General features: G+C 40.2%; 1 protein-coding gene across 1 annotated transcript in view; it reads right to left on the bottom strand.

The window, feature by feature from the left end:
* SPTLC3 (serine palmitoyltransferase long chain base subunit 3) overlaps positions 1 to 15,041 on the bottom strand; it is a 197,127-nt gene that overhangs the window by 11,524 nt on the left and 170,562 nt on the right. Inside the window, exons 12-14 of the mRNA XM_042895331.1 lie at positions 14,360 to 14,465; positions 7,654 to 7,873; positions 5,440 to 5,566 (exon numbers count right to left, since the gene is read on the bottom strand). Of these exons, the coding sequence (XP_042751265.1) occupies positions 5,440 to 5,566; positions 7,654 to 7,873; positions 14,360 to 14,465 (453 nt within the window). The remainder of the gene's footprint in view (positions 1 to 5,439; positions 5,567 to 7,653; positions 7,874 to 14,359; positions 14,466 to 15,041) is intronic.

Raw genomic sequence — 15,041 nt, 5'->3', positions numbered from 1 at the left:
AAAATCATCCAATAGATTGCACGCTGACACATGCAGAGAAGCTCACAGGCTCATCATAGCTCTCCTTTACTTGCAGTTAATGCTTGGTTGCAAACAAAGTGAGACCTATCCATGGGTAGGGTCTGCTAAAGGACCTGGCACTGGTTTAACTTTGACTATGGAAAAAGTGGCTTCTGAAGAGGCAGGATTTGATCAATCCTCTGAGCTCTTGCAAGTTCCACTGTGAATACTATTATTCCAAATTCCCTTCTTAATCATATCAGTGGACTGTCCCTGGATATACTTGGCTTCCTTTAGAAGGTGGATCACACATCACGTGGCTTCACTGGAACAGCATGTCCCACTCTGAGTAAAGACAGCAGAATTCAGCTCTGTTTCATTATCCACCACTGAGACAACATCTGTGATGTGTAGCTTAGACAAATAACAGTCATAACAATGTATTATCATCATTAGCATCTTCACTGTCACACTTCACTAGTCACAGAGCCAACGCTGTGCAAACAGGGACTAAATTTGCTTCAGTGCTCTACATGTAGGCACATACCTATTGGGAATATTAACTTAAAGCAGGGTTCAAGTATTCTGCTTGACGGAGACCTGAGAGAAGCAATCATCTCAGAATGAAGCAGGGGAGAATTTGAGAGGGAACAGTAAAAACCTGTATGGTTCTCTTTTGTCTGCCTGCTTCTGCAAGCTGTTTCAAGCAGGTTCAAGGGGCCTGTCACTGCATAGCCTGCAGTATTACAGCTTACAAAATAGTTTCATGATCAGCTGAGTCTGGCACAGATTTACTCTGCTGAAAATGGGATCGTTCCCCTTGGCTTCAGCTGCTCAAGTCCTGGCACTAAGATTCGCATCCAGCCATATGGCAGACTGGTCCTTGGAACCATTTGGCTGTAGGCTAATCATTCATGGAGACTTCAGTTATTTTTCAGCTAGATCAGCTCCCCGACTCAGTTCACTGCATGGCTGCACGAACACTGGTGCTGGTGTAAGGAAATGGGGCACAAGTAAGGGGCCAGGAATGGGGAGAAAGACTGAAAGGAGTTCCAGGCTGCCCTTCTCAGTGCTGGCTTATGCCAGGTTATCATGGTGTCAAACTAAGGCAAAGATAATGTTCTCAAAAGGTTGCTGAACTCTGATAGCAGTGGAAAACGTTGGAAATTGGAATGTTTAAGAAGCTGGTCCTCCTCCAGTTATGCAAAAATCTAAGGCAGATGGAAATGTCTTAAAAAGGAACCTTTTAAAACCAGATACTCTTAATGCCAAGCCAAAGCAGAAAACAGCATTCTGCAGCTTCTTTGCATTCTGAATGCACTCAGATGCAAGAACTCACGATCTGCTGCAAATAGAAATAAAAAGAAGTAGCTGCAAGAAGACAAACCAGTCATCACAAACTGCAAAGTACATCACATTTTAACGAAATACTTTCTGTCTAAACAGCGTCAGGAATTCCCTTTCAATGAAGACTTGTAGATAACTGAGGATATAGCTTTAAGTTTTGCAGCGTCCCATAAAAACACTTGAAAGTACCCATTGCTGTTGATGAATTTCTGTATGCTGTGCATCAGAGAGAAAAACAATGCCTTTGAAAATGCTGCAATTTGATTTTTATACAACTATAATTTATTTAGAATTAAGAAATTTGTTTTACATTCCCCAGCAATTTTAATTCTATCTGATTAGAGGTCTTACTCTTTACCTATCATATTGAAGCGTAAGAATGTTTTCGGTATTCTCAGGCAGAAGGGGAAAAAAAGGTCCAAGGTCACAGCTGGAGGAGCTGCGCCGCAAACAAGTAAGCGCACATGAACATTTGCATGGGTCCAAGCTCTCTGAGTAGGGCTAAAACCACTAAGGCAGCTGCTCGGTTTCCTGAGGTATCTCCAGTGGTGTAATGAGAAACCACAAGGAGCATGTATAGAGAATATTTACACTACAAATCATAAAGAGTAAATGTCAAGGGAAATTCTGCTTCCCATATCTTCTAATAAATGAGGAGAGACACATTTGAGATGAAAAGGTCACCAAGATTTAAAAAGAATAAAATGAGTTTTTTATAGACTGTATGAGCTGAAGTGTGGAACTTGCTGCCTTATGACATTACTCAAGGAAACACAGCTGCCACAAGTTCATACACTTTTGAACAACTCTACTGCAGGAACTATGATAATATCTATGATGTTACACTACCAAGAATAAATGTGCCTTGTTCTAACGGTTGTTGATTTTCAGAGTCCTGTAAAGCCCATTGAAAAATGCCAGGAATTGCACTTCCACTAAAAATGCTCCCAACTTCTTTCACTGAGTTTAAGAGGATCAAATTGCAGGATACAGACATCACACTATCATGACATTAATGTTTCAACTTGATCTAGTACTTGATCTAGAGGCTGGCAACCCTGCCTGTGCCAGAGGGATGGGAACTTGATGATCCCTGAGGTCCCTTCCCACCCAAGCCATTCTATGATTCCATGACTGACTTCCAATCAATCATATTTTTAATAACTGAGAATGAAGAAGAAAATATGGGAGATCAATCATTTGGATACAAACCAGGACAAAACACAAAGAGTATTACTGCATTTCTGGCCTCAAGTATTATTTACCATATAATTTCAACTACCCTACTCTTTTGAAAATCAGATGCTTAACAGAACTGTGGAGAATAACTGGCAAAACATGGAAGAAAACATAAAAGCACAATATCTGGGAAAATAAGAGAAAACTGAAACGCAAAAAAGACTGAATATTTTCTGAGCAGCAATTTAGATGATCAAATCAATCCTCCTTCCCCTAATTTTCTATTAACCTACTAAAGTGTTAGTCATGAAGTTCACAACAAGCCAGATTAACACATCTGTCACCCTATTATTTCAAACTCTTCTCAGAAAGTACCTGCTAGTTAACACAGAACTTTCTAGCAAACGACAGTTTCATTATTTTCCAAAATATTTGCAGTATTTTCTGCAAGGCTCCCTACCCTACAGAAATGCCTTTTGGAGGACAAGCCACCAAATCAGATGCTCTTAGAAAGGATTGCCCATTCTCCTTGGGGAGGGAATACTATTTGAAATAAGCTGCAAAATAAACTCCCTCTGCCAATTCATCAGGCTTTCAGAGAAAAGCCACGGGATCTCAGTTCCACAGAGGGACCATTATCACTTGAAACCTCTCTGCCTGGTGTCTCTCTACATGGCTGACGCTCCCATAAGGACAGCTCACACCCAAGGTTCACCATTCTCTGCAGCAGCAGACCAAGATAACTCATTCACTGTTCTCCTCAGAAACAAAGCTATCTAGCAGAGACAGAGCTTTCTCTCTTTCCTTTCTGAGTCACCATACTCCTTTCTCTGTACGCCTAAGCAGCATTGCAGCGTGGGCCAGCACAACAGCTCTTCCCACTTTTTGGTTTCTTTTTGGTAGTCCAGAAGACAGCCTAATGAAGGAAGGCCCACATGAAAGAAAACACAGCAGACTAAAATAATGAGTCTGGCTCAGAAGGGCAAGAAGTGTTTTTACACATCACAGTCAGTTTGCTAGCCTTTGTACAATACTGTAACCTCTGACATTTGTTTGCCCACTTGTTCTTCTACTTATTTGCATTTCGCATTACAAGACAAATTTTAAGGAACTAACAGAACACTGGTTTATTAAAGAATTTGCAAGATGCTTAATAAGCACTTTGTGCACAAATGCAAACATCGTGTCATTAAAGAACACTGTGAAACAGAAGACATTGCAAACTCTTCAGTCCTAAGACAACCTGACATGCATATAATAAAGGGCTCTGTCTTGAACCACGTTCTTCTACTAGCCTGCGCTGAGCTGCCTGCAGAAGCACACTAGCTGAAGGTCACTTGTAAGAGGCTTTGGAAGTTTGGAAATGCTGTGTGTGTTTAATATCTTACATGCAACATGCAGGAGAGCCCTGAGTATGGCACTCTTGGAAAGGCTCAGTGTAAGGCCGCCCTCTGACGGCAGCATTTCCTACAAACAGTCCAGTGCACAGCAGGATGGGCTGCACACAGAAGAAACATGTCAGAGCTGGTCTCTTACAAGGAGCATGATGTAGACATCAGAATATGTTGCCCTAACCTTTCCACTTGAGGAGGGTAAGTACCGTTTCCAACTCGCCTTCTCTGTCAAAATGGCAAAAGCATCATTTCCTCATTGTCTACACATTGCACTGGAATTTTGCTGCACTTCACTACTGGACTCAGAAGAATTTGGCACTGAAACTGGATTCTGTGTCCCTTCTTTCGTTCACTGGCACCTTGTAAACTCTGGCCTCACTGAAGGGCTGTGATAAGCATCACAATAGTCTTGTATCTATCATGGCAGGAAACCAACTTCTAGGCCACTGCAGCAGAATAATGCAGAGCAGTGCAGTGTTCACTTACATCCTCATACATACTTTTTTTTCCTTTCCAACCCACCTTTCCCCCACTTAAATCTACCAGGGAGGGCTAATACAGAATTGCTGTTAGTCCTGTGCTCGGTATGAGAAAACAGCACAGCCCTGCTGGGCTAATATAAAACAGACTGCAATTCACAGCAGAGTCTTATCTGCACCCGCAAATCACACAATGCTGTGATACTCAGGTATTGCTGACAGAGACTATACAAATTCAAAAACCACCAGCTTTTCTCTGAGGTACGAACTAATGTATTGATTACATATCAATATCACTTACAAACAGTCACGGTATATATAGATGGAAATATATCACGGTATTGCTCTGTTGTGTGCTGCACAGAAAGCATGTTACACGGAACGCTGGACTGTACCTGCATCTGCAACTTCAGCAAATATATATAAACATAACATTTTGTAAAGATGCCATGTACATGGTTGGTTTTTGTTGTTGTTTGTTTTTTTTTTTTTTGGGGGGGGGGGGGCAGGCAGGAGAGAGGTGTGAAGTAAAGGTGGACAAAACACATTTCAAAACTAGTTTGAGGACACCATATCCAATTCTATTGTAAGGTGGGAGCTATTATAACCATCATCTCATACCACAATTTAACATCCAACACACTCACGTGGAACTTCTGTGCCATACTTCAGATGCTTGCCATTTTGAAGGTTCATACTTATACAGAGCTGAAGTGGCAGCACTCATTGAGGCAAGCATTTCCAAACACCTACTGCAAACTCAAAGGATAATTTCTGTACTTCTTCTATTTGTTACTGCAAAGCTGATGACTATAAGTGGTAGACTAGAGTCAGAATTCAGAATATGTCCATCTCTGCTGCATGTAATTGTGGAAAAAGTAGTATAGCTGATTGCACCTAGCAAGATGATAATCTAGATATTAATTGTACAGTAAAAATGATGCACTTTGTATTGCATTACCTTCTCAGTTTCCTTCTGTGTGCATCTGTACCCAGTAGATGTAACTGAAATAATGGACAGGCTAAAGAGGGTGGCTTACCTTGCGTTGTTCCATCTAACCCCATGAGACACTTCATCGCTCTGATGATTTGCTCTGCCACAGGTGGGCACATAGATGTGGCGTACACAGCACTGTGAGAATGAGTTCGTAAAAAGTCCACGAGGCCCTTAGACAAGGGAAACAAAGTATGAATGAACTTGGAGGTGCCTGGACATCACATCTCCCCTTTAACTAACACAGAGTGAGAAAGTGCAAAAAAAAGAGAAGGTTTCACCAGCTGTTTACTTTCTTGGCCGCTCCCGTTAATACACAGCCTGAAGAAACATTAGGCAAGTGCAAGCACTTTGCAATTTAAGTGAGGCAATTACAGCTGAAATAAAACAATGTGTATGCGCTGAGACTTATTATAAAGGAGCCAAAAAGGCCAACGAAGAGCTGCTTTTAAAATACTGTTCAGTCCATCCATGAATAGGAAAGAAATAAAACTTACATGACAACAGCACAGTTTCCCTGCCACAAGATCTAACGCAGGAAAAGTAGCCCTACTGGAATCTGTCTTTGGCTATTAGCACACACATTTCTTACAACATAAACTTCCTATTAGTGTGACAGGTCCAGTCATGTTACAATCTGTAGAACTGCTTTAACATTTCCCTGCATATCTAACAGCACAAACCACGCTCCTAACAAAAGCACTGCTGTGCTGCAGGCATGATTAAAGCACCAATAACTCCTGACTGCAGGGATTGAGTAGGAATTCAGAACTAGATTAAGACTACCACTACTGCAACAGAGCATATTTATGAACATATGTAAATTGCTGAGTAACTGTTATTGCACCAAAAGCTAAATGCATGGTAGTGAGAAAGAGATGATGTCTGCTTGAAACTATGCTTTGATAAAAAATGCCTCCAGAAAATAAAGATACTAACACAAATTATTGCCATAAATGTTGCCTAAGTCTATGCTGAAACTTTAGTGCTAGGAAAAAAGATTTATTTAACTTTATATATGTTGTGCACTGCTGCATTGCTACACTGCAATTGTAATCCTATGGGTTTAACCAAGTAGCTGAGAAAGCTTCTGTGTTCTTACTGACCCAGCAAAAAGAACCCCTGTATGTTTATGGCTGCATAAATGAAGGTAGGTGAACAGCTGCTGCCAAGGCCCAGAAGCCTGAGGCAAAGCTTAGTGATACACCAGGTGTGAAAAGAGTGACCACTTTCCTTTAAGAAAACTTCCAAGGATTAGATGATGAATTGCTATAGATGTTTCTTCACAGGTTCAGGCATCCTATCATTTCTAGCTTTATTAGCCAATTTTCCTTTGTAAAAGTCAAATCTTCAGACACAAATTCAGGAAGCAAACAAAATAAAGTTGATTCTTTATGCATAACAGTAGTCTGTTTTAAGATCTCCAAGTGCAAAATCTGCCAAAGATGGTGAGAAATAGATGCTTCACACTTTCTTACATCCCTTTTATTCTACACAAGGGCTTCCTACCTTCCTGACAATATCCATATGAGTTGTCTGACTAGGCTATCTCCTCATTCAGTAAACTACTTTAGAAATACATTCCTGTATTTTTGAAGGTATGAAGAGGGTAAAAAACCAGCAACTACTTGACATCTTTGCTAAGCAATAAAAATGGTGATGTTACACAATGGCATTAATTACACTTTCTCTTCTCCTACACTCCCTGTTAAAACAAGTTCAGCTCTACTTTCTGTTGACAAGAGGTTGTTTTGTCAATGCATGTGGAGAAATTGAGATCAAAGAGGTTGCTATTGTGAGAGATCCTCAAGTAAATCCTCTTTCTCCATCCTAAAAATGCAGTTATGACAATCCACAACTGTTCAGGAATTTTGTATCAGTGGATGAAACTGTGGCTTTAATTTCTCAATCTTGCTCCACACACTGTTTACAAACAGGAAATAAAGTAGCAAGCAGTCTGCATGAAAATTAATGTAGTGAGGTATATTTAGACAACCACAAAGATTTTAAACTTTTCCAAAACAAACAAAAATCATCAGGGTGGCATGAAAATACCCAACCTAAGCAAATTATATAACATGAACATGAGACAAAAATAAGAAATTCTGACAGTTTTTAATATTCATTTGGGATTTAGACAAAAGTGGCACTATCTGTAGAATTGTGCTCGTGTAAAGCAGTCTATATGAAAAGATAAAAAAGTTCATCTCATGTAATGAGAAAGTATTTCCCCCCCCCCCCGTTTGTGTTTTCCTTTTACCTTTTTGCCAGCTATGTATCCTCCAGCTGCACCAAAGCTCTTTGTGAATGTTCCCATTAATACGTCAACATCATCAGGATTCATACCAAAGTACTCCACAACTCCTCGTCCTGTTGCTCCCACTGCACCGATGCTGTGAGCTTCGTCCAGATAGAGGTAGGCTTTGTATTTCTTCTTTAAGGAGACTATCTCTGGCAGCTGCACAATGGACCCTTCCATGCTGTGGAGAGAATCACAGATAAACAACAAATCCTATATCTTCTTTTCTCCTTAAAATGCTGCCAAAGAAGCATAGGCATTAAGTGCACAGTGCAGTTACTCCATGGAAGATCTTCTGCAAACTCCATTTGTATTTACAGTTCAAAGAAACACTGCAAGCATCTTCCAACAAGTATAAAAGTAAAATAATTTTAGAATTCAAGCAAATAAAAATAGCCAAAAAGTCCTTGAACGTTTGGAAATTGCCAACATGCCATAAAAGAGAAGGAAAAGTATAAAGTGAACGGAAGATATTCACCAAAGTAGCATATTACATCTGACTGCAAAAAATATATATATTGTAATGAATTATAAGGAACTGCTATAATTCACAGTGGTCCTTCATCCATCTACTGCTACTATGTCAACATTTCTGGATAACAGATCTAGAGAAAAATCACCCTGGGGCAGAGGAATTGGCTCTAATATGGCCCACATGAAATGCACAGACAGTGCCATGGCTCAGAGCAGCCTCAGCCTTCAGAGTGGAGAGAATCAGGGATTAGAAAAGACAATTCAAACCCAATCTTGTTACTCCTACCAGATGAATGGAAAAATGTTTCCATTCTTTTTCTGTTTATTTTCTTAAGGCCACATAGGAAACAGAAATATTCTAAACTTCTCGCAACGGTGTATAGAAAGCTCTAGAAACAAGAAAAGGTGATATATCTTCTGTATTGGTAACTGTATCCGTAACTTAGAAGGCACAGGAGAGTTCTACAACAGAATGAAAGCTCTGGGAAACAATGGGAATGCCCTCAAATTCTATAAAGACGAAGTATCAATAGTATTGCTGTGAAGACTATTATGTCTTGAAAACCTTTGTGGGACAACTGAAGTTGTGCTTGGATATGCTTTGGTGCACTCAGCATTCACTTCATAACGAGCTGCACGCATTCTCTTCATCAGGTCTAGTGAGCAGGCCTTAAATGCTACATACTTTCTATCAAACCCAAAGTGAGTGCACTATGCACCCCAGAAACAGCATTCTGTGGCCAAGCATTCTGCAGCGAAGGCGTATCTAGTTGCATGTGCTACAGCAGTTTCAGGTGAGTAGAACTGTCACGTTTGCTCCCAGAGGACATGTAAAAATGAGCAGCGTGTTCAATACAACCTCTTGTTTTGTTTTTGTTTTGTTTGCAGTTTTGTGATCTTGGGCCAGTGGCTTTCACAGACTCTTTACTGTCACTCAAGCTGATCTACGCAGCTGGAAGGTCAGTACCACAAAAGGGAAATGATGTGTTGGCAATGTTTTACAAGTTTTGTACTTTTTCTTTTGTTCTCCTGAGTAAGCTTGGAAACAGCTTGAAGTTTAGGAGATATTTGTTCCCTGAAATCAGCAGTGTCCATTAGTTTAGATGAACAGTACTGGGGAGCAGCCATGGACAAGGATTGCCTGTGCTGATCAGGTTCAGAGAGCCTCGCTGTGTCCACCTGTAGGCACAATTTTGGGTGTCAGGTGACTGGTGGCAGATCCTGCCTTTCTGTCTTGTCCAGCCATAGAAGAAGCAGCCATGGGGACATGTATGGCACCACAGTTTCTTGCAGACAGGGCAGACAGGCTTGCACTGCAAGCTCTCAAAGACCGAGCTTTCCTTCCTGTCACCCCGTGCTGGGGACAGAGCCCTCCAGCAGTCAAGCAGCTCTTTGCAGCTTCAGGAGAAGCAACTTGAACCACCACAGCTATTTTCTTAATGAGTATAAGAGCAGAACCCACAGTCCTCACATGACCCAAAGTCAAACCATTAGTCAGCTAAAAATTAGACCAAGCTTCTGGGTGTGTGTGGGTATGAAGCATCCCACGTGCTAGGGAGGGCAGTTTTGGCCATCTGGTCAGCTTGCAGGATGGCTAAGTGGTCAGAGAGAAAGTGCAGGGCCAAGGAGCACCACTGCAGGGAACAAAGAAGCATCCCCCACTGTGTCTTCCAGAAATAGCTGGGGAAGAAAAGAAGAAGGATAGTTTTTCCACATTCACACGGGCATCACATAAGAATGGCTCATGGAGATTCAGGTGAGAAAAACAGCTTTTCTCTTCAAAAAGATGAGAACAAGAACGGGAAATTAAAAATACAAAGCTTGATTTACTGTGTATTTGTCATTTTCAGTGCTGGGTTAGTGCTCTTGAAAGACACTGGCTGACATAAACATTACAACAGTTGGCAGAGATCCTAACGAGGGCCTGAAGCATCTTTGAGGCAGGTAGAGCACTGCTGGTTTTGTGTGTACGTCCTGGGCTGCTATGCAAACAGGCCTCAGCCCTCCTGACGGCAGAGATGAGAGCTGTTTCTGTGGCACTCTATTGCTGGTTTTGCTTTTGACTCTGGGAGATGATCTGTGATACAAACACCGCTCAGTTTAGAATTGCTCAGAGATAAAAATCACTTCATGTGTCTCCCTGGGTAGTCCAAATGGAAAGTTTACTGAGTCCTTCAGTAAAAATTGATATCAACTGAGTTTAAATCAGAGAGCTGGAAGTAAATGAACTGCAGTGCCTCTGTCTCAGTCTGGCTGTGTCACTTGCACAAAACTACTAATCTGTTTCCAGATCTGCTCAGGCACATCTAAAGAGCTGTGTGCAGATGAATATAAGCTGGGTCTGCCCATGCCAGTCATTAGCATTATGTGGTATTACATCCTGTCTCACAGCAAAAATTATTAGCTTGCTTGCAGGGATGTACAGCTTCTAGACTGCAGCTTACCCTCATCTTCCTTGCTCAGAGGGTGGGCAGAAGAGCTTGCTTCAGTATGCACAAAGTTTGAATCTCCTTTCAGACATGAGGACGTAACTCAAAATTTTGGGATCACTGAATTTTGAGGCTTGGTTCAATCCCAACAAGCCACTGAGAGTCTTTCTGAAGCAGCTGATGAATTCTACAGCCAGGTGTGGTGAGAGAGTATTTGTGCTGGCCATCTCTCTTGGAATACAAGCTTGTTCCTGGCAGGATGTATATTCTGACAAGTGTTGTTCAGTTTATTCTGAAACTTATCAGTAAAAACAGTTTGCAACAATCTACCATAGTAACAGAGTTTCAATCTTTTTTTTTTCTGTCAGAAAAAGTAATCTACCAACACTCAACCTATTATCTCCTTCATAATTCCATCACTCAACTTCTCTACATATGCACCAGCATTACAGTCCTTTCAACATTTGAAAAATTACCTGTTCCCCTTTCAGGTTGATTTGTAATTGGGAAACCCCTCCATTCCTGACCTATTACTCCCAAAATACATGCATTGCATTTTTTATTTATTTTAATATTATTTTCTTACATAAACCTCGGGCTTTCATACAACAATCTTTGTTTTGTAGTTTAGAGTAATAGTTTAAGGAAACTCCAACAGCCCTCACATACAGTGCCATACACTGAAATGACAGAAATGTTGACCTTTGACGCTGGTCCCTGGCCAAGGACTGTTTAGGTCCTTGGATTAGATTAGATTAGGAATTAAATGTTACCCCACTCTTTTCTAAAGTCCCAACATCCAATCCCAGGAAATAAAAAAATAACCCTAATAAATTTCCTATGGTATTGTTATTGAAACTCAAAGAACTTCTACTGCATGTGAAAAAGAATTGGATAATATCCAGTTAAGCAGAAAGCTGTTTTCTGAGCTGGAAGAAAATATACTCAAATCAAATGTGGGGGAAAATAGATCATTTGTTTTGATGGGTTTCTGATACCTTATAAATTCCTCCCTCGTCCTCAGCCTACCTGACTCTTAGGTAAATATGTGTGCAAGAGAGCAGAAGTCTACCAGAAACCATGTAAGAACATAATAACTGATTAATCCTGAACTGGAAATAGTGGAAGCCAAGAAAAACATTAGCTGGATATTTAAATAATAGAAATATGATTTAGCAAGTCACTTTAATTTGTGCGTTGGACACGGCCAAAACTTGTTCATGCATTTTGAGCTGAAGATTGATGGCTGGATCGTCTCCCCATTTGGAACAAAAAGGAAATATATTTGCTCCTAGGCTATTCTGAGTCAAGAACCAGCTCTCACTAGCAGTTAAATTTACTTCCTATGATTTTTCTTTTAAGATGCAAGATACATTAAAAGCAAACAATCATATACTTATTGCTATTTGTTTGACATGTAGCTTGGGTGCTTCCCAAGCCAAAAGGCCAATTCTGCCTTCAGTTGTAACCAAAGAAAATCTGTGGCTTATGGTTTCAAACACAAGTCTGACTTCCAGAAATGTTCGTGTTGGCTAACAATGGCCCTTTTCAAATTTTGCCAGCTAGTAAGTCCAGGCTTACGAGCAGCATAAATACTTTAACATACCCCTAATGCAGACACTAGGCAATTTTTTTTTCCATACCATCAACTTTACCTTACTAAGACTATAGTGTCCCATACAGCAATATTTATTTTAAATAGGAAAGCTTAGCATTTCTTTTGCATCTCTGGAAAATGCATTTCTGTATAAATTTGCCAAGTCAAACTTGCAAGTCAGGATATTTTAGCTTGGAGAATGGCTCTGACCAAGTTATTTAAATTCTGTATTAGTTGTCCCCAAAGCAAAACTTATTTAATTCCTTAAAAAAAAGAAAAAGCAATATTAACAGTCTTAAGAATGCATTAACAACAGTCTGCCTCCTCTTAAATCCACTAGATGAATGTTCATTTGGCATCTGGCAAATCTTCAAGAGAACTAACATAGCCAACATAGGGGCTGGAAAATTTTAGTCTATTTCAAAAATCATGGGCCAAGAAAGGAAAGAACGTGCACACAAAAGAAGTAACTGTATTTCTAGAGTGTGTTTCTCCAGCTTTTTCTTTTGCATAGGAAGTGTTATTAGCTACATAGACTACATGGCTGGTGAGTCTGTTCCCAGCAGTGCAATGAGAACAGATCAGCTGCATGAATCTCGGGTTGGCATCGATGGCAGGGACACAGCACAGAGGGGTGTGGTGGCATCCTCCCTCAAGCCAGAGCAGACATGCTTTGCAACCAAACCACAATCTTTAATTTCTGATCAGCTTAGACTACCAAAACAACTAACCAACCAACCTGACTACTGCTGGTGCTGGTTTCCAGTGACAGAATATTAGAGAGCTGAGCTCTGTTTTTGCTTTTGTTTTTTATTTGTTTGTTTATTCATTTTCTTTATTTTTTCTCTTTATGCCTTTCACAAGCTTTGACACTCAGGACCTGAGTGGTCTTAGAACTGTTATGCTGTTATTCCCTGTCTGCCTGGTATTTCTCTGGCAATCAATAGAAAGTAACAAACTTTCAGGGAAATATAATTAATCTGACTGTGAAATCTCTTTGAAAAGCAGTGATTTATGAACCACGTAGGTATCACCACCAACTCCTATCTAAAGTAAAAGTTTCCTTTTGGTGCTGTTCTCTGAAGCCTAGAATGTTTTTATTTAGCATCTTAACAGATAGATGTGCAGACTTCTGAAAAGGAAATGTTTTTGAAATCCAACTGCAAAACACAGAGGAAAACAAAGCTTTATACTAAACATACATCTGGAAATGCAGCTGCAAGTATTGCAACTATCAGCTAGTGGGTTTGCCCCAATGTTTAAGTGGATCTATGCCTCACCAATCTAACTTCTCTCTCCCTAATGGTAAATATCTAGAGTAAAGGATTTTAAACTGAACAAAGCTCAGCAGCTAGAGCATTTTCTTGGGCCATGTAACCAAAAGGCGTATTTGTCAGTAAAATGTTGGTGGTCCACTTAATTTCTGCGTGATCAAAGTCCTTAAATTGAGACTTTCTTTTAGTAGTGCCAAGCTATGTTTATTTGCAGTTTTGCTCTGTTTACTCTGATTGAAAGGGGACGTTCAGCCTGTTTTGGATCAGCTGATCTGCTGCTGACCTGTTTCAGCTCTGAGTGACAGGTGTTTAGATAAGGACTAATTTGTTCTCTGTGCAGATGGAGAACGTTCGGTAAAAAGAAAGTGCTGCTGACTATGAAGTTGTAATGACATGAGACTGTGAAAGATCTCTTATGAAAAACCTAATCAACTAAACTGTACTAGCATTCCTCAGTAACACGGCATAACCATGTGCCCATGTGTACAGACTACAGTTCAGCCCACATGAAATAATCCCCGCATGCAGACTTTACTGTTTTTTTCCTAAACCACGTCACATCCTGTGAATGAACAGTTCTGGCTCCCTTCTCTCTGGTACTACTCCAAACGCTGTCCTCCTTACTCTCACAGTGCATCTCCTGTTCACACTATATGCCTCTCACTGTGACTTGCTAAATCAACATTCAAAACAACAGAGGATCTCACTGCAGCAAGTTATGCCAGGGTTCACACAGTCATAATGGAAATTAATGTTTTAACAGGATCACTGAAGATGCTACGTAACCTCCATTCATTTCAGACTTCGTTCAGGTACCAATGTTAGCTTCACTCAACATATCATTGTGTTCTCAGAAGCAATAAAGAGCACTCACGTGTCTAAAATGCACATACCTGTAAATGCCTTCCACAAGGATGATAATTTTTCTCCATGCTCTGTGGCTTCGAGGCTGGCCATATATTATTGCATCTCTCAATAATTTCTCAAGACTCTGCATATCTTCATTTAAAAACAAGTAAAAGGAGAAAGGAAAATATTAGCAGAGATTTTTTTTTGAAGAAATTTTTTATTTTCTATTTTTTTTTTCCCCCGTAGAGAAAAAGACAACATTAAAAAAACAACGTATCCTGAAGATAAAATTCCTTTATTAGCAGGCTAGAATCAATAACTTTAGTTTGACTGTATTAGTTGATTTAGTTTGATTTAGTTTGACTGAATGCAATCTTGTGAAAAGTAGTTTCAAAAAGCCGCCAGTTATGTACTCTACCTGGGAAATTTCTACAGATCTTGACATATGTTTTTATTTAAAGGGAAAATGCAACCATTTTGCTTTAGTACTGAGGCTAATTGCCACCAGTTCTATATGGGTTGTTGATATTCATAATATCTCAAGTCTTTTGAATGAAGAACCTTCATTTGCTTCCCAGCACCATAAAGAACTTGTGAATCACAGGCACTGCTTCAGCAAAGGCTTGGATGAGGCTGCATGAAGTACATCAGGATGACAACAAGAGAAATCCTCGCCTTCCCAGGAAGGAATGCTAGTGAAAGACTGCTGATGAGGGAGGGAGAGAC

Source organism: Lagopus leucura, unplaced genomic scaffold, assembly GCF_019238085.1.
Source record: "Lagopus leucura isolate 7727_CA_CO unplaced genomic scaffold, USGS_WTPT01 Super-Scaffold_73, whole genome shotgun sequence".
Lineage (NCBI taxonomy): Eukaryota > Metazoa > Chordata > Aves > Galliformes > Phasianidae > Lagopus > Lagopus leucura.
This window is presented reverse-complemented; position numbering and strand designations above follow the sequence as displayed.